Genomic DNA, 19,591 nt, shown 5'->3' on the forward strand with positions numbered 1-19,591 from the left:
ATAGAATTAGACCATTGGCAGGAGAATGGTGCTTCAAGGCACTGTCTGGGGATGGCTTCCCCAGGGTATTGGGTTCTCTTCTCAACAGACTTCAGCTCTTCAGAGACTGGAATTCCCCTTTACACCAGTCTCTGTGTTTCCCTACGGCCGACAACGCCGATACTGTCTGCCTGCATTCACCCCCGACTCTCCATTTTCCTAACTCCCATGAGCTGAGTGCAGGCTCCTCCTAGCACCCTTTTTGTTGACAGAGAACCACCCAGCTGGCTACAATCAAATCACCTTCGCTGGCCCAGGACACATTCTGTGCTGATGTTACTTCAAACTCCCAGAATTTTTAGAACCTCTTATTTTCTCCCCCAAACTCTGTTTCTATTCTTGGCTTTTCGACTTTTAGAAATTTCTATCAAATTAAACTTTTTGTATCCAAGAACTTACGTTGGCTGTGAGGGTACCAGTTCCCCTAATTCAGCATTTTTCTCTCGAAATATAAAATTCTTGCCTATGTTTCCTAAAGGTTTTGTAGTGTGTGGTTTTCATGTGATCACTCCAACTAATGAAGGCATAGATCACACGAAAACCACTGCTATTAATTTATGTGACAGTAACAATAACATGTAGTGGTAACTCTATAAGAATTATGTTTGTTAACTTAATCTTTTAGAAATCAATCTTTGAACTTAAGTATTGAAAAGGAGTTTGTCACAAGATTGGACTTTGGACCGTAACACCTTTCAATGTCTGCTTTTAGCCGTAGGCTCTCTTAAGGTTTTGCTAATTGGGTATGGTAAGTATTATATCATAGGACATATTTGAAAATTGTTTTTTTTTTTACAATGAAATATAAATATATTAACACTTTATCAACTATTAAGATTTGCCAGAATAGCATGTGGTCACATGGGCTACAGCTAGTTTATAATACTGTTCATGGTACAATCCACGCAGAGGGGTTGCCATGTAAATCAGTACTTAAGAATATGTTTTAAGGGCACGTCAAGCTCTTTTTGTGGGAGAGTCTCTAATACTTATCAACCATCTGTTACTTGTCCCAGGTGCTTACATTTAGGCAGGGTTAGTGATCAGTACTGGCCAATGCTCTGTAGCTGAAGTGACCTGTGTGTCTCCGTCAGGCTGAACATAAAAAAGTGGATAAGAGTCCTCCACAGGTGCTCTTCTGCATGGATTGTAGCCACCTGTGTTATGATTGCAAACCGTAAGATAGAAGATTGAAGCAGCCTGAATCTCTGAGCCACTGCATGGGAATCTATGGCGTTGGGGAGTCACTGAATCCTAAGTAGGATTTGTGTAAATAAAAAATAAAGCTTCATTGTGTTAAACCACCGAGATTCTTGGGCTGTTCGTTACTACAGTACAACGTAGTTTGGCCTGATGAATATATTCTAGAATAGATCTTGACCATGACCCATGACCCACAATGAGAAATGCATTTTATATTGTGAGCCACTTCACACACTTAGACACATGCACACATCCCTGAAAAATACATTTCAGAAAACAATGCTTATCATTAATATGCATGGTCTATTTTACTCTATTACAAAATGGTGGTCTTGTCTTCCTAAATTTACTTTATGGCCAGCTACTGGGATGTAACCTGAGTACTGTATTAAAAATGCTGCTGTAGGTGTTTGATTTATTTGTGTATGATTGATTTGCTAATTATAAATCTTTCATGTATATTAATGAAAGCAGGCTTTTTAGATCTCTCTTTGGCAACATTTTATTATCTGCTTCTAGAATGGCTGGCAGTGTTTTTATGTAATGCATATGACATCCCACAATTTCTGGAAAATAATGTTTTCTTGTTAAGTTTCCTAATTTACATGACTTTTTAAATTTGTTTAGAACATTTTGTAATAGGGAGCAACAATGTTATCCTGATTAATCATGATTTACTTATTTTCATTAAAAAAAATAAATGACTAAATGTCTCTTCCATTAGGATCAGGGATATCATAAAAACTTCACTAGCTAGACATATTTTAGTGTTAATACTGGTGCAAAAAAATGAAATAGAGACAAAATATTTTTATATAGCACTATATATTTTTATATACTGTATACTCATATCAAAACTTGCCATTTTTATTAAGAAGCTGATAAGTTACTCTCTAATTTCATAAATTATACCACAACTGTGAAAATATGGACACTATTTTATATTTTTGCTGCCATATAAGACATTTAATGTTTATACAGAGAGCTGCAAAATTACAGAGGTGATGCAATGGGAATCAATGAACATTTTCACCTGAATTTCCACTGGCTTTTCTCTTCAGCCAGTATCACCTTGATATTCTCTGAATATTCTTTTAAAGATGAACATGGTGTCTATTTCTCCAATAAATATGCATACACACATTTTAGGTATATGTGTGTATATACATTTATACAAATGTATATATATACATATATACACATGTGTATAGTCTACATATGTATATATATATTTCTGTGTGCACTTATACACACATAATGTCCTTTGGTTTATTTTCAGACAGTTAATGGGAAATGAATTTTTGATGATTCCATTTATTTTTTTCTTAAAATCTAAACTGGTTTAAAAAGACCTTCACAATAAGTAATAAATTTCTTTTAAAAATCATAAATTTTGTTACATTTTAAAGCATTAAATAGAGAAGGTCATATGGTGTTAGAGAAGACAAATTCATGCCAACATGGGGAAAAAAGAAAGAAAATGGGTTTTCCAGACTTCTTTCTTAAAGTTGTAGCCTTCAGGGAATGGAAACTGGTGCTCTGGTGTTTGAGGAAGGGAACTCCAGGCTTAGCTATGTACTCCCAGGGGATGGGAGAAATGTAGCCAGAGTAGTTGATCAGTTCTTGGGAATCAACTCAAACAAATGAGTCATTTCTTGGGAATGTGTGGGCATTGGGATTGGGGATGAGGAGTCCATCCTTGAGTAGGAAAACAGGTCAGAAAGCATTTCTACTTGGTAATGAAATGGGGTGGTGTCTTTTGGGGTAGACATGGGAGAAGAATGTATCAGCTTTCGATGACCTGTTAAACACCATCATGGACTGCTTAGTTGCCAAGATGGCACCTGTGCTTTCCCTACTATGGGCTTCTCTTGCTTCCTTCAGGCTCAAGTTGCAGGGGATGAGTTGGCATTCCCCACTTTGGCCGAAAAGGCTCCATACAAATGAAGGTCCATGTGAAGATGGCTGCTCACATCTTCAGACATGCCCACGTCACCCTCCATACACCTGTGCCTGAACAGAGGCCATTGCCCTAACACATCAAAGAAATCACAACGTGAAGGAGTAGGATATTGTCTGCCAAACACACATTTTGGAACTCAAAGCCCAAGTTCATACGTGCAAAGCTGTAAAAAATACTCACCTGGCCTCTTGCTTCCATCAGATTAAGAAGTTCCCAAATGAATTAGGAAAAGGAATGTTCCTGGGTTAATAACTACTATGGTGTGTTGCCAGACCTGCTTTGCATTTTCCCCTTTTAGATAGTTATGTGAGAAACCCCAGAAAGTTGTGGCTGAAATGAATTCTGTGCAAACTGAGAGTAATTTGGACTTCTCTAGAATATTTTACCGTAACTCAGAGCAATAGCTGGTGAAAGGACAGCCACTCTACTTAGGTTTTATATTTGTCATGCTGGCTGAGTAGGAAAAGTTATGGTGTTGGTATTGGTGGTAAGATTTCCAATGCCCATGCTGTTTTACTCTTCCCCCTCCAGTAATTAGAGTTCTCATGGATGGCATCTTTCAAATCATGCCACCTTCAACTATGTCATTGAAAAATCGTGCTCAGTTCATTTCTTTTTTTTTAATCTAACAGGTCAGTTGAGACCATGAATAAGACATTCTAGGAGTCACTGTGTGCAGCTTTTGACATGCATTCTCTTCTCTTCTCAGATCTGAAAAAAATTGAGGGGAAAGTTGTCCGAGTTTTCCTCTGCACGATATCACCTATTTGAGTGACACAAATAAAGAACCTAGAGTCACAAATAGGACATAGATGTTGGTGGGAACACTGTATTTGGGGCATAGAATAAAAAAGGTTATTTCCATTGTAAAGAAAATAATCATTGACAGTGAACGAAGCTTCAGATCAAGAAGTTGGAACTGCTAGGTGCCTGACAAAGAATGGAGCAAGGACAGAGAGGCAGAGATAGGAGAGGGCGGGAGGCGCCGGAGCCAGGGTGCAGCACTAGTTCTTGTGCAGGATGCTTTTCAGGCTTCTCTCCACAGCTTCATCCAGCTCTTCCTCTAGCTCCTCCTTCTTGGACATGGCCAGCTTGGACTGGTAATCCCTCACGACCTGGTCAATGTAAGGGGCACTCTGCGTGCCATGCAGCATCAGGGTCCACTCCTTCAACACCCCCTTCTGAGGTGCGCTCCCGACAAACCCCAGCTCCAGGGTCCAGGTTCCTCGGGCGTCTTCCCCCCAAGTGTGGGTGGTCATGAAAGGCCACTTGTCAAAGCCCACCTTGGAGTCATCATCCCTTGGACGCCGGCTCAGCAAAATGGACTTGGTGCCCATAGGGGAAGTCATGTTGATGTTCAGGTCTCCTCTCCTGGTTGCATTGACTGTGATGACAGCTTGGACATGCTCAAGGTAGCGGACGAAATTTTCCTTCCCTTCACACGCATCGGTGGTGAGGGTCAGCACCAACTTGCCAGTGGATGGTATTTTCCTGAGGGCAAAGCAATGAGGGGATATGGTAAGGAATGCGCATATTACGTGAGGGGTTTCTGAAGACAGCTTCAGGTTGCAGAAAGAGCAAGAGCTTTGAGGTTAATCAGACAGACCTGGGTTAATTCCGACCTGAGTCGTATGAGCATGAGTAAGTTACCTATTCTCTCTGAACCTTCTGTGGGGAAAGGGAATGTGGCAGATCTGTTGATGCCTTTCCCATTTCTCCTAAGTCACCTCCAAGTTCCTCTTCAGCTGCGGCTCCCATGTACCCTGACTGCTTCCTACCTCAGGTATCAGCATCTCCCAGCATCTCTCCTGGAGCTTTTCCATGTTCTGTGGGAGTTTGCTCAGGACAGCCTACTAGTGACAGGGATTTAATTCCTCAGGGACAATCCTCTACCAGAGACTGACAGAAGGTGGTGAATAAATATACCCTAACTTCTCCATTCTTCAGTGAGACAACTCAGTGTCCCCAGTGGGACTGAGCCTAGTTGCCAACAGTGGACAACTAGTTGCTCATCAATGTACTCTTTATTGGCTTTTATTCCTCTTCCCTGTCTCACATCTCCACTTCCCCACTTGTATTTCCTGGAATCAAATTGTTAGCACCCAAGTCTCATCTCAGGGTCTACTTTTGGAAAACCCAAACTGAGACAGAAGCTCATAACGCCTTTCTTTTAAAGTGCTAAGTTCCTTATTATTGCTAATGTTAGTGTTATTAATATAATAAAAAAGCTGAAATTGAGTTAATTAATCCTAGTGAAGAACAGTCCTTTGAAAGATCAGAGAAATTTGGGAATCTCTTTGATCACAGAGTTAGAATCGAAAGAAGGGTCAAGCTCAGCATTTCAGCTATATTTCCAGACAATCAAGGTTGAGAATTGCTAAAATAGAGGGTCAGAGAGGTCAAAGTATTGTCCAATTTGATGGAATTAAGATTTGAATGCAGGTCTGGGTAACTGACTACAGAAGCTGCAGGTCCTTTTCCAGGACTAAAGGGGAATGGAAGGGAGGACGTATTGTGAGAGGGTTCTGACTCTGGCCAGGCTCAGGTCACCAACAGAAATAAGGCTGGGGTGGGATGGGATGATTAGAGATGGATTTACCACCATTGAAATGCCATTATCCCAGAGGTGTACCCTCATAATGGAATATGACACAGCGATGGGAGTGAATGAGATATTACTGCACATAATAACTTGGATTGATCTTACAAACATAATGTTTAGTAAAAGAAACTGAATACCAAAGTGTCCATGCAATGTGATTTAGTCAGAGAAAGCCCAAGAACTGTAAAGCTAATCTTTGGGGGCAGGAATGAAAACAATGGCTGTCCAGGGATGTGGGGATTAACTGGAAGGGGGAATGAGGAATCTTTCTGGGGTAATGGAATGTTCCAGCATTTGATTAGATGGTGGATACTCAGGTATATACACTTATCAAAACTCAAATAACACACTTAAGTTCTGTGCATTTTGTTGTATGTCCACAAAACCTTCATTAAAAATAACAATGATAAAAACTTCTATTTCTAGTTTACTGATGGACCAATGAGGAAAGGAATTAAATAAAGAGGACCCTATTGTCCAATCCTCTTGCCATAATGAGAAGTAGGTTCATGTGACCAGCGCAGTGCTTTCTGGGTAAGGAACTTCTCACTAAAATCCTTTCATGTCTATCCACATCACTTGGAATAAAATCAAATGCTTACCTTGTCCCACAAGTAGAATGAATAAATTGTATTATAGTCACACAAAGAAACATTATTCAACAATGAGAATAAATGAGCTACAAGTACACACTAAAAATGCTTGAATTTCATAACATAATTCTGAGCAAAACAATCTAGACACAAAGGAGAACACCGTGTATTATTCCATTTATATTAAGTATGAACTAGGCAAAGTAATCTATGGAGTCAGAAGAATAGTGGGGAGATTACGGTGGAAGAGGATTCAGGATTTTCTGGGATATAGGTTGTGCTCTGTTCTTTGATCTGGGAGGTGGTTACACTGGTTGGTTTTTGCAATGAAAAATAATGGCATAAAGCACCCAAAAAGTTAATGCTCACACCTAAAAATATGGGTTCTGAGCCACACGGCTGTGTTCTATGTAAATGCCCCCCCTCCCCAGGAGTTGTGCATTGCTATAGTTCTCTCTGCAAGCTAGTTGTCCCTAAGTCAAATCCAGCACATCTCCCTGACAGAGAGGGAATCTGATATTGTCACTAATGCCATGGCACCATCTCTGGGACATTTCCACATGCAGCAGAAGAACCATGGCACCCACTTACTCAGGGTCCTGCACGGAGCCGCCCACACAGTGGAATCTCTCCGGCACCGTTTTCCAGTCTTTAGCCATCTTCACCATGGCGCCTGCGTCAAGGACCCCGTAGCCAAAGAGGTGATTAAACTCCAGGCCGACCCCATTCCGCCGCCACTGATGAACCTCATCATGAAGCTGGTTTCGTTTGGAGGTGAGCACAGTCAGATGCTGCATGTCCCTCCAGGTGAGACCCAGACTGGATGCCGGAAGCCGTTGGGAAACAAGAGAAAAGGGGAGGGTGAGAGAGGAAGAAAGACACAATGACTAAGACAGGACAAAAACCGCTTGTAAGATTTTGGAATATCTATGAACCCCAAGTCAAGGGAGAATTCCCATGCACTATTTAGAACCATTTTATATTTGTCAATTAAAAAAACAACAACACACTTGTCTTTCTTACTTAAATGCATCTCAAATGTGCATTCTAACACACACACTGGAATGGCTAAAATGATAAGACTGACAATACTAAGTATCGACAAAGATGTGGAGCAGCTGGAACTCATGTACTTTGCTGATAGGAGTGTAAATTATTGCAACCACTTTGGAAAACTTTTTGGCTGTATCTTCTAATGTTATCCATATACTTAAGCTATGGCCCAGAATTTCCATCCTTAGGTATGTATCCAACAAAAATGTGTGTATACATTCACCAGACATATGTACAAGAATGTTCACAGGCCCAAACTGTGAAGATCTCAAATGCCCATCCAGAGTAAAATGAATAGACTAGTTGAGGTGTATTTATAGAATGTGGAATACTATAAAGCAACAAGAATGAATGATCCATAGCTACTCTGGATAATATGGATGAATCTCACAAATAGAATGTTAACCTATGGAAGCCACACACTGAGGAGAACATGTTGTATTATTCCACTTGCTTAAAGTATAAAAACAGGCAACATTAATCTATGCTGTTAGAAGTCACATCTTGATTGGGGAGGGGACATAAAGGGCTTCTGGGTGCTGGCAGTGCTGTTTCTTGATCTGGGTGTTGGCTACATGTGTGTGTTTCATTTGTGAAAATGAAGCTATCAGTTCTTCGAGGGCAGACACAATGTCTTCTGCACATTTTTATCCTCAGTATCCAGGTCACAGGACACAGGACTGCCATTGGCACACTGTCCAGAGAATAAACAAGTCCACTTGAAAATGCTATTGGTTTTGGAAATTGGTGTCTGATGTTACTCAGTGTTTGTGTTTTTTAAACTGCAAGTCATGACCTATTTGTGGCTAGGAAATCAACTTATTGCACATGTTGCCTCACTGGGATGCACATAACAATCTTCTGGTGGGTCATGTAAAATCCCACTGCTCAGGCCACACCTCAGACCAATTAAATCAGGCTCTGCAGGAGTGGGACCCAGGTATTGTAAATCGTTAACATTTCCGCAGTCATTCCAATAGGTAGTTAAATTTGAGAACTAATGATTTAATGGATGGGACTATTGTTAAAAAAATGAATGGCATAGAATAGAAAAAAAGAACAGTATACATTTCATATAATATGGAAAACTATTTTTTTTTTCATGGAACTTTTGGTGTGTGTGTGTTGAGTAACAATGAAAAAATTATTTCTCACTGAGAGTCATGGTCAAAAAAGTTGGAAAATCCATGCAGCATGGTTCTCTTCAGAAGTCAAATAATTCAAAGGACTCGGAACAACATAACTCATTTGATAAACTTTTAACACATGTAGGGTTCATTGGTTGAAAGCTTTGAATCAGAATCAAAAGATACTAATGATTCATATGCTCTTGAAATGTAGATCTTTAGCTTTTAAGGAGAAAGTTGCAAGGAAGGACAATGGTTATTTGAGAAAATTAAGAACATAGCTTGGACATATGATCCCCAGGACGCAGGTAAAGGTGTGGAACTTCCCGAAGTTGATTATGACCAAAAGTTCAGTGATTTGCCAGGATAGGATTCTGAATTCATTAAACCCAGAATGGTTTACGGTTGATAAGTGAAGGATGTGGTGATTTTGAGGTGACCTGGGCTTGGCACGTGGAGTATCTCTTATCTTTGCTAGGGGTCTGCCACAAAATGTGCTATGCTTCCTGACACTCGGAGAAGGACCCCCTCGGCGTTTCTCCAGGGATTTATTTTCAGGAGAAGATGAGAGGATGTGTCAGAACAAGGATCTTACTTCTGAAATAAACCAGAACATAGTACACATTCCAATGTAACTGAGTTTGCCATTTGCATATGTCAGAAAAATAAACCTGCATCCATTGTAGTTCCCTCTTTTGAGCAATTTCAGAATTAACAGAATACACTGTTGTGTAAAGCAGTATTTTATCAACCTGTTTTTAGTTTTAATCCTATCATAGCAGCTCAAGCATCTTAAGTAATACCTACTAAATAATAAAAAATAAATTTACAGAGTTTCTACAATATAAAGGTCATTGTGGTGTAGGACAAGTAATGTCACATGTTCTTCCTTGGTCTCAAATAGTTTATATAACAGTTGGGAAAATAAGACACATATGTAGAAAAGTACAGCACAGTGAAGTGACTCCATGAATGTCTATTCAGTGTCCACCATGTCCAGGCACTGTGCTGGTTCTGGACACATTGTAGGAAGGTCCAAGCCTCCATATTTAAAAAGGGACGAAACCACAATGAGATATCACTCACATCTGTTAGAATGGTTATTATAAAAAAGACTAGAAGCCCGATGCACGAAATTCATGCAAGAGTAGGCCTTCCTTCCCCCGACTGCCAGCACTGGCTTCCCTCTGGCACCCGGGGCCCGGGCTTCCCTCACAGCCCCGGCTTCATCTGGAAGGTCGTCCAGAAGGACATCCGGAAGGACATCTGGTCTAATTAGCATATTATACTTTTATTATTATAGATGAGATAACAAATTCTGACAAAAATGTGGGGAAAAGGAACCCTGTGCACTGTTGGTGGGAATGTAAATTGGTGCAGCCACTATGGAAAAAAACATGAATGATCCTTAAAAAATTAAAAATAGAACTACCATGTGATCCAGCAATTCTACTTCTGGAATATATACAAAGGAAACAAAAACACTTATTTGAAAATATATCTGCATCCCCCATGTTCATAGCAGCAATATTTATAATAGCCAAGACTGGAAACAATCTAAGTGTCCATTTATAGATGCATGGATAAAGACGTTTATCCATTATGTATAAAATGGAATATTATTCAGTCATGAAAAAGAAGGGAATCCTGCCACTTGTGAAAATATAGATGGACCTTGAGCATATTAATCTAAATGATATGTTGGACAGAGAAAGACAAATACTATGTAATCTCACTTATATGCAAAATCTAAAACAAACAAATAAACAAAACAAAACCTGGATAGAAAAAGAGATAAAATTTGTTGTTACCAGAGATGGGGGTGGGGTATTAGAGGAAGGTGATCAAAAGGTACAAACATTCAGGTATAAATAAGGACTAGGGATATAATGCACGACTTGATGACTATAGTTAGCACTGCTAGTGATACATAGGAAAGTTGTTAACAGAGTAGATCCTAAGTTCTCATCAAAAGGAAAAAATTTTTTCTTTTTCCTTTTACTGTATTTTTATGAGATCATGCATGTTAACTAAACATATTGTGCTAATCATTTAAAAATATGTGTAAGTCAAACCATCATGCTGTACACCTTCACATTATACTGTAGAGTGCTGTATGTCAATTATATCTCAATAAAACGGAAAAAAAATAGAGGGAGGGCTATCATGAAAGGAAAGCTAGGAGGCAGAGGAAGCCAACAGTGGACCCTTTGTTATTCCAACAAGGGGGACTCAGACTGTGGTCCTCAAGCCCCTGTGTCAGAAGCACATGGAGGATACTGACAACAAGCAGATTCCTGGCCTCAACCCCAGCTCTCCTGAACCGGCCTCTGGGAGGTTGTGAGCCTGAGAATTTGCAATTAAGGCAAACGTGATGATTCTTCTGCACACAAATGTCTGAGAACATTGGTCTAAGATGGCAGTTCTCAACCTTGGCTGCATGTGAATCAAACATCAAAAAAATAATGATGTCAGACAGGCCCCAGGGATGTTGATTCCATGGGCTTGTCCAATCTGCAGCCAAAAGCTTAAGCAAAGCTGATCCAGGGGAGTGTTTCCTACCTTCCCGGGCAGCACGTGGGTATTTGCTAAAAGTTGCAGCTTTCCAGGCATGACCCAGGAGAGTCTGAGTCGTGGACCTGACATGCTTTGGATATATTTTTAACAAGCACTGTAGGGATTCCGATGATCAGAAAATCTGAGAAACTTTGGTCCAGGGGGTCATCAAGCATCTCTTAGGAAGTAGCATTTTAAGCCAAGGTCAAGGGGAGGAGTAGGAGTGACTGAGTGAAAAGACAGGGAAGGGGAGGGTTCTAGGGGAGAGAAGGTTCTGGAATGAAGGATTTAGAGGCGGGAGAAAGCAAGCCTTGTGCAGGTGATACGCTTGAGAAAACACAGGAAGGCATGAGCCCCAAGTATGACAGGAAAGGAGAGCCAGGAATTGTAAGGCAGAGGCCATGCACCCACATCAGAACACTGGGACTTTATCTCAGGCTCAGCCAGTAGTGGCAGAGTTGAGATGTGATCTGATCTTTATCGACAATTCCATGGAGAATGGAATCAAGAAATGTGGGACTGGAGCCGTGGCCAGTTTTCTCAGTGGTTAGAGCATTGGCCCTGGGACAGAAGAGTCTTAGGTTTGATTCCCAGTCAAGGGCACGTACCTTGGTTGTAGGTCCAATCCCTGGCCCCAGTCAGGGTGTGAGCAGGAGGCAGCCAAACAATGTGTCTCTCTCACATCAATATTTCTCTCTCTCTCTCTCCTTTCCTTCTTTCTCTCTCTCTATCTTTCTCTTCTCTCCCTCCCTTCCATCTATAAAACTCAATGGGAAAAATATCCTTGGGTGAGGAATAAAAGAAGAAAAAATGTGGGACTGGAAAGCAGGCCCACACTAATGAGAGGTTGCTGCAGGGGTCTGGCCAGGTATGACCATAAGGGACGCTGGGAGCTGTCACAAGGCCATGCATGAGTAAGTCCCAGGCGAATTATCAATAAAAACTGTTGCACTTGTGCAGCTGGCTTCAGTCACTTATAGGATCCTGCAATGCTCCAGGGATAAATACACATTTGCTAGTAGATCGGTCCTAGGCCACTCAGGGTAGACCAGCTGGCTCTTGGTTTAGAGTAAGCACCCACAGAGATCAAAGTGGAACCCAGGGCTTCTTGAGGAGACAGTGGATGGTTGCATTTTCACTTGGAGAGGCCAGGGCTCCAAAGAAAGAGGTCACTTGGGACACTGGAGAAAATCCTGTACAGACGTGGCAGAGGTCTTAAGCAGGAGAGCGTGGGGGCCCTGGAAAAGCCAGTCCGAAGCCCAGGAGGAGACGGGCCTCTTGTGGCTGAAAGAGGCGTCTGGCCTCAGGGAGACTCAGGAAGGGCTCTTCTTAAAACACTCAAAGCTGGTTCTGGAAAGTGGATTATATGCTTGAGATTGTTCGACTGTGTATAATCAACAGAACTGGGTCTCTCACAGAGACCTGCACTGCCCAAACTTAGAGCTGGTTTACCAACTTCCCGCTAGGAAGAGTAAAGTACAAAATGTTGACTTTTTTTTTTTTTTTTTTTTTTTTTTTTTTTTTTTTTAGTTCTCTGTGAGGATTGCCCCTCACCATTGTTTTTCAGAATTCCTGTATCTATGGTATCAAATTATCCTGGACCTGACTTCCCCATCACGATCAAGGCAGCAAAGGGGATTCAGGAGAGAACAGGCATCTTTGGAGGACTTGCACACTGAAATGTTTTCAGGACGTTGCAGTGTTAAGGTTGGAGGAATGACCTCTGCTAACATGCGGTAAATCCTAGAAGCCAACAGAATTTTAATCCCTCTACTTATTGATCTTTATCTGAAGAGAGAAAGGTGTATGAACCTGAGCAGGTAGCTTCATTCCTCTGGGCCTCATTCTTTTTGTGCAGAAGAAGAGATATTTGGAGTAGTGAAAGATCTGTTTGTTTTCTTTTAGCTTTAAATTTTAGTTTATTCTCTAAACTCTGACAGGATTAAAAACCAATGTCAATGGTCTAGATTATTTCCAGTATGAGAGAAATGATGCATTCATAAGTCAAGTTGGTATTTTCTCCACAGTCTGTTTGCCTAACTCCTATGACCTGTGAGAGAAAATCAGTTTACATGTTGCCCTTGTGTAGCTGTGCTATGTAAAACCTCATCTTGAAGAAATCAAAACCCAATTTTATGTATAACTTTTGAGGAAGAATCAATTCATTCACTTCAGTCTATTGCCTTGGGCAGAATGCATGGTGATACCCTGGACCCAGAAGGTGGCTCTTCCACATCCCATAGTTGGGCCAAGAGAAGACCCTGAGTTGGAGCCCAGGATCCATCCCTAGGGTTTAAATTTCAAGCCTGTTATTTTCCAATCATGTGAATTTAGATAAGCTACTCTAACAATCTGAGGCTCAGGGTTCCCATCTGAAAAATGGGAACAAGGCCCGGCCAGCATGGCTCAGTGGTTGAGCATTGACCTATGAACCAGGAGGTCATGGTTTGATTCTCAGTCAGGGCACATGACCGGGTTGCAGGCTCCATCCCTAGTGTGGGGTGTGCAGGAGGCAGCTGATCAATGATTCTCTCTCATTATTGATGTTCTCTCTCTCCCTCTCCCTTCCTCTCTGAAATCAATAAAAATCTATTTGAAAAAAATCTATCTATCTATCTATCTATCTATCTATCTATCTATCTATCTACCTACCTATTAGCCTAAGCAACCAGTCTACCGGTTGCTATGATGCGTACTGACCACCAAGGGGCAGACACTCAATGCAGGAGCTGCCCCCGGGGGTCAGTGTGCTCCCACAGTGGGATTGCCACTCAGCTGACTGGGATGAGTGGGGCTGGGATGAGTGGGAGTGGCTCCTCCCTGAATCCCTGCAGGACACACCAAGGGACCCTATCGGTGCACGAATCTGTGCACCGGGCCTCTAGTATATATATATATATAAAATGGGGATAAGGCTTTCCAGGTTTTTTTGTAGGGTATAAAGGTAGATCACCTTGTAAAATTAACTAGCATGATACTGAGAACGCAATAAAGAGTTTATTAATATTAAAATATATCTCATATATTGAGCATCAATGTAAGTTTGAAGAGAATAGACACTATTTCCCATATATATTGGTCACAATTATTTAAAAGTAAATGGAAAGTTTTTCAGTTTTAAGGTATATTCAACCCTCAAATAAACACATATCCAATTAAAAAAATGCACTTTCCTAGAGGCATGGTATCTTTGAAGTAGACCTATAATATACCAGGAAGTCATGAAGACCTGTTCATGATCTAACTTTCTATTTTTCAGATAAGACAATAGAGATCCATAGGAAGTGAGTGATTGCCCACTTAGTTGCTGGAAGACACTAGCAATTCTATCATATCTATCCTTCTAGTTTATTAAGAAAACCCAATTTTATTCAGAACAGCAATGTTATCAGCTATAAAACTACATTTCCCAGCCTCTCTTGCAGTCTGGGGTGGTCATATGACAGTCTGGCCAATGAGAAATGAGCAGAAGCCACTGGGCAGAGTTTTTTGGAAAAACCTTTAAATGGGGCTGACTTAGCTGGTGGATTTTTTTTTCCCTTTGCTCCTCCCTTTTTTCTGCCTGAAATGTAAACACAATGATTGGAGCTCCAGAAGCACCTATAGAACACGAAGGTGGAAGAGGAGAAATCCAGAAAAAGCTGGATTGCCTGATTCCCGGTGGCACCCCCCATACTTGCCTGGACTCCTTACCTCTGTATTATCTTTCACATGACAGGATAATAAACCCTTTTTTTATTTATCTATTGTTATTCAAATTTCCTGTGTTCAATCTTCATCTAATACCAGCACCTAATCAGAGGCTGAGTCTAGATATTCAAATTCTGCACAACAACACCCTGGTTCATAGAGCCATTGCCTTACTGGGTCCAACCCCCCCCCCCCCCCCCCCCCCAGTAATGGGCTGGCTGCTTATGTAGCCCTTTGAGTGTGGTTGAAAAGACAAATACCTGGGCCATTCATTCCCAGGGATTTGTGTTCAGTGACTCTTGGCAGAGAGTTGGGAATCTATTATTTTCCAACTCCCCCTCGTGCTCAACTTCACTAGTTATCAGGGAAATGCAAAATAAAACTACAATGCAATTCCACTGCACACCCATAAGCATGGCTAAAGTGTAGAAGACTGACAATACCCAATGTTGGAAGGGATGTGGGACAACTCTAACTCTCATACACTGCTGGAGGAAGTGTCAGTGGGTAAATTCACTTTGAAAACTACTTGGCAGTATCCACTAGAGCTGCACATATGTATACCCCTGACTCAGCATTTTGACTCCCTAGAATAGCGATGGCGAACCTATGACACACGTGTCAGAGGTGACACGCAAACTCATTTTTTTGGTTGATTTTTCTTTGTTAAATGGCATTTAAATATATAAAATAAATATCAAAAATATAAGTCTTTGTTTCACTATGGTTGCAAATATCAAAAAATTTCTATATGTGACATGGCACCGGAGTTAATTTAGGGTTTTTCAAAATGCTGACATGCCGAGCTCAAAAGGTTTGCCATCACTGCCCTAGAAAATACCCAACAGAAACATGTCCTTAGCTTCACCAAAATACATGTACAAGAATGTTCATAGCAATATTACTCATAATAGCCCCAAAGTGGAAACAACTCAACTACCCATTTATAATGGAGTAATATTCTGCAATGAGTATGAATGACTTATAACCAGAAACAACAGCATGGAGGAATCTCTCAGACTTTCAGAGTAAAAGAGACTGGTACTTAGACGTAGGTAACAGTCTTTTTCTTGATTTGGGTGCTGGTTACATGGGTCTGTTAACCTTGTAAGAAGTCGTTGAGTTATACCTAATATCTGTACACTTTTCTCAGTGTCTATTATACTTTGATAAAGAGTTTACATGTAAAAACCCATGCCCTGGAAGGTCAGTTTTGGAAACATTGTTCTAGACCAAGCATTCAAACTCGCAGCCTGTGGGCCGCATGCCTCGTTTATTTGGCCCGTGTTAGCCTTTGAGTTTGACAGGCTTGTGCTAGTGGGCCATTTTACTATGGATGCTTCTTTGGAACCAAAAATTTGCCTCTTTATGACATCTGCTCCTCAAACCTACCTCAGTCCAAACAACACAGACGGTCATGGAAGAACCCAAATATTTGAAGATAGCAGTTATCCCTCCCTCCTCTGCCCACATGTTCCCATTAAAGAAATTCTTTGAAATTTCCTCTAATGGTCACACGGGGACATGTGGACAATATTCCTGTGACTCAGTAAGCCACTTTCAAGCATTTGGCAAAAAAGCACTTCATAATATTGGGAAACAGTGGTGATTGGGCAGGACAAAGGAAGGGTTTCCCTTTCCCCCCTGGAATCAGGGGGTGGTTGTTCTCCCTCTTTCACAGTCCCGAGGGGTATTCAGTGAGACAGGATCATTTGTTTACTGCATTCACATTGCTTCCTAAAAGTGTTTTATTGGGCCTCTGGGAGGGAAAGAGCCCTTGATTGCTGTCACATGTGCCACCGTCACCGAGGACTCCCAGTTGTCTTGTCTCAGGCAGAGGAGAGCAGTAGGAACTGTTCCTGGAGAGTCTTCCCCTCCTCATCCCTCTGGGCTCTTTTTGGGGATATTTCATGTTGGCTACTGGGGTCCCTTTGCCCACAGGTGCCTAAAGCCAGACATGCTCCCAGGCATGGCTCTTAGCACAAGAACATGGCAGCCCAGCTCCCTCGCCTCAAGAGAAAACAACCTCTGAGGCATAAACATTTATACTCCAGAGTTCCCCATGGGATCAAGCTGAGGCCAGAACTCCTCAAACTGCATACTTGCTTGGCTTCTCCCTGTCCCTAACCTGCTTCCTCTACTTCCTTCTGGTCTCTTCCTTTAGAAACAACTTGCAGGAAACTCACCTCCACGTGTGCTTCCAACTCAGGCAGTTGGTATTCTGAGGGATTTTAGGACTGGCTCTCATGATGGGCTTGAACCACTTACTTCCAGCTGTCATTCTTCGCTGCTTCATGGCAATAGAGAGCATTAAATTCATGACCATTGCTCTAAAATAGAGTGTGCCTAAGTGGTGACTGCACTCTCTTCTGGAAGGCTATCTACAAGTGTGTGCTCAAGAAAGCTGGTGCAGAACCCATGAATCCAGTAGCCTTGCTCCATCAATTTGCGTTGTTCCTTTGCATGACTCTGAGTGAAGTTCTGCCCTCTTAGATTTAAAGGGAGACCAGAAACCCCTTCTTGCTTTTGGAGTTCTCCTGCTCCCTGTTCTCTGCCAGGCTCAGTGGCAGGCAGCAGGCTCCCCTGCTTGTCTGCTCCCAGCTGGAGTGAGCAAAGACAGCTCAGGCTCCGGGGCACAACAAGCTCTGAGATGAACAGGAAATGCATGTAATCTGTGAGTAGGTTTTGGTCTCTGCGCTTAATAGAAACTCTTTGATCGGTGTCTATCCCTCGGTGTCTTAAAATTTCCACTTGAGTTTTGTTACAAGAATTGAAGTTTGGCTTGGTCCCAAAAGAGGAGTCACTCTCAATTTGGGGCCTTAACTGTAAAAGGAGGATGTTTATGCCTTTTCAGCTTGAAGGCAGAGGGCTGGACTAGATAATCTTTCAAAGTCTCTTCCTATTCTAGGAATCAACTCTTGCCCCTTTTGCAAGTCAAAAAATACATTTGTGGAGAGAGACAAGCAGGGCTGACTCGAAATTGATGCTCAAAGCTCCAGTTGCCTAGCAACAGCTGAGGAGGGGTGGGAGGTAGAGACTCAACTCTGCTTCCCCAGGAACACGAATCCAACTTCTCACAAGTGGCTGGTACAGCAGTTTCAGACAACTCCCTACATGGTGGGCATTTGCACTCACACCGAGTGCATGGTGCCTGAAGCCCACGTTTACTGTTCAAAAACAAGGCTAGTCTCTGGTTTGCACCAAGAGAATATAGAGTAGCAGGTTGTCAAGTACCTCAGCTGATACTTATATCGAAAGTGTGCCCAGCAGTAGGGATATGTGGCCTCTCTGTGGAATGGTGAGAACAGAGAGGATGGTCTCCTCTTACCTGTAGCGTGGAAGGTTTCCCAGTAAAGACCATTTCTTGGTCGATACTGCATGACTTTGCCCAGCTTGTCTCAGTGTTAAAAGTGAATTCACCTTATAAGTTAACAAATCTTTAGTTGGAGCACCCTGTTGGACACATGTTGGGAATACCTTGCTAGATCCCCAGCTTGAAAATGGCTTTATTTCATTTAGCTGATGGTGAGTATTATTGGAATAAAATAGCCACGGGATCAGAGGATAAAGAGAAGTTTTTATGAAGAAGAGACAACCTACATGCCCCTATTTGGTATATGAGCAAGTAGCTGATATGTGTGGTGGGGTGTCAGTGTCCTTTACTCTCCTAGGGTGATTGTATCAGCAGTTCTTTTCTGTTCAGGAACGCAAGGCACTCCCAAAGAGGGAAGAATAAACAGGCTCAGCTCAAGCTTGCCTAAAAGGACAAGCCATTAAAAAAAATGTTTCTCATCCTAGCCAGTTTGGCTCAGTGGATAGAGCATCGGCCCACAGACTGAAGGGTCCTGGGTTCTATTCCAGTCAAGGGCATGTACCTGGGTTGTGGGCTCGCTCCCTGGCCCTGGTCAGGGCACGTGCAGGAAGCAACCAATTGATGTGTCTCTCTCATATCAATGTTTTTCTCTCTCTATCTCTCTCCCTCCCTTTCACTCTCTCTAAAAATCAATGGAAAAATATCCTCGGGTAAGGATTAACAAGTAAATAAACAAAAAATGTTACCCTACATCAAAAACTCATGGAGAGATTCTGAGACATGTTGAGTTAATATAATGGATATGTGTGATCACTTGCATAACTTTTCTTAAGTGGGAGACCTTAATGATGATCTGAGTTTCAAAGAACTTTCACAATGAGAAAAACCTCACTTTCAATGTTTATGAGAGCCAGGTTTTCAATAAAACCATGTCTGAACCACAGGAATTCTCCTTCCTCTGTTTGTCTGCAGGATTCTAAGTGGGCCTATTGTAGTTTTGTGGGGTGTGTGTGTGTGTGTGTGTGTGTGTGTATCTGTGTGACTTAGGAACCATGGTTCATTTATAAATGCCCACCAGAGTTCATTGACCCTGACTGTTGGAAGGCTCTTGCATCCACTTTTGCCTCCATGGACACCTACTGTTGGGTGGAGAGACACATGTTAGTCCACCTTACAGAGCTGACCCTCAGCCCGAGCTGGAAACATACTTAGCCTCTAAAGCCAGAGCAAACACTCCAGCGGCCTCTGGAGCTGCTGCAGATGTCCCAGAATGCCTCAGAGTGCAGTTGCCATACAAGTCTGTGGTTGCCTGAAAGGGAAGATATTGAGCAATGAGTCACACTATTTTGAATCCCAAAACAATATGGAGCAGAGAATTATCTATTTTTTTTAAAAAAATTTAAATTCTTCCTTGTTCTGAAGAAGATTAAGATGAAGGTAAAGCTAAATTTA

The 19,591-nt window shown here is 41.7% G+C and overlaps 1 protein-coding gene across 1 annotated transcript in view; it reads right to left on the minus strand.

Moving 5' to 3' along the window:
- Window positions 1-2,048: 2,048 nt before the first annotated feature.
- PCSK2 (proprotein convertase subtilisin/kexin type 2) overlaps window positions 2,049-19,591 on the minus strand; it is a 259,436-nt gene continuing 241,893 nt past the window's right edge. The window contains exons 10-12 of the mRNA XM_059705485.1: window positions 19,348-19,448; window positions 6,992-7,219; window positions 2,049-4,696 (exon numbers count right to left, since the gene is read on the minus strand). Of these exons, the coding sequence (XP_059561468.1) occupies window positions 4,210-4,696; window positions 6,992-7,219; window positions 19,348-19,448 (816 nt within the window). The 3' untranslated portion in view covers window positions 2,049-4,209. The remainder of the gene's footprint in view (window positions 4,697-6,991; window positions 7,220-19,347; window positions 19,449-19,591) is intronic.

This window comes from Myotis daubentonii, chromosome 8 (genome assembly GCF_963259705.1).
Source record: "Myotis daubentonii chromosome 8, mMyoDau2.1, whole genome shotgun sequence".
Lineage (NCBI taxonomy): Eukaryota > Metazoa > Chordata > Mammalia > Chiroptera > Vespertilionidae > Myotis > Myotis daubentonii.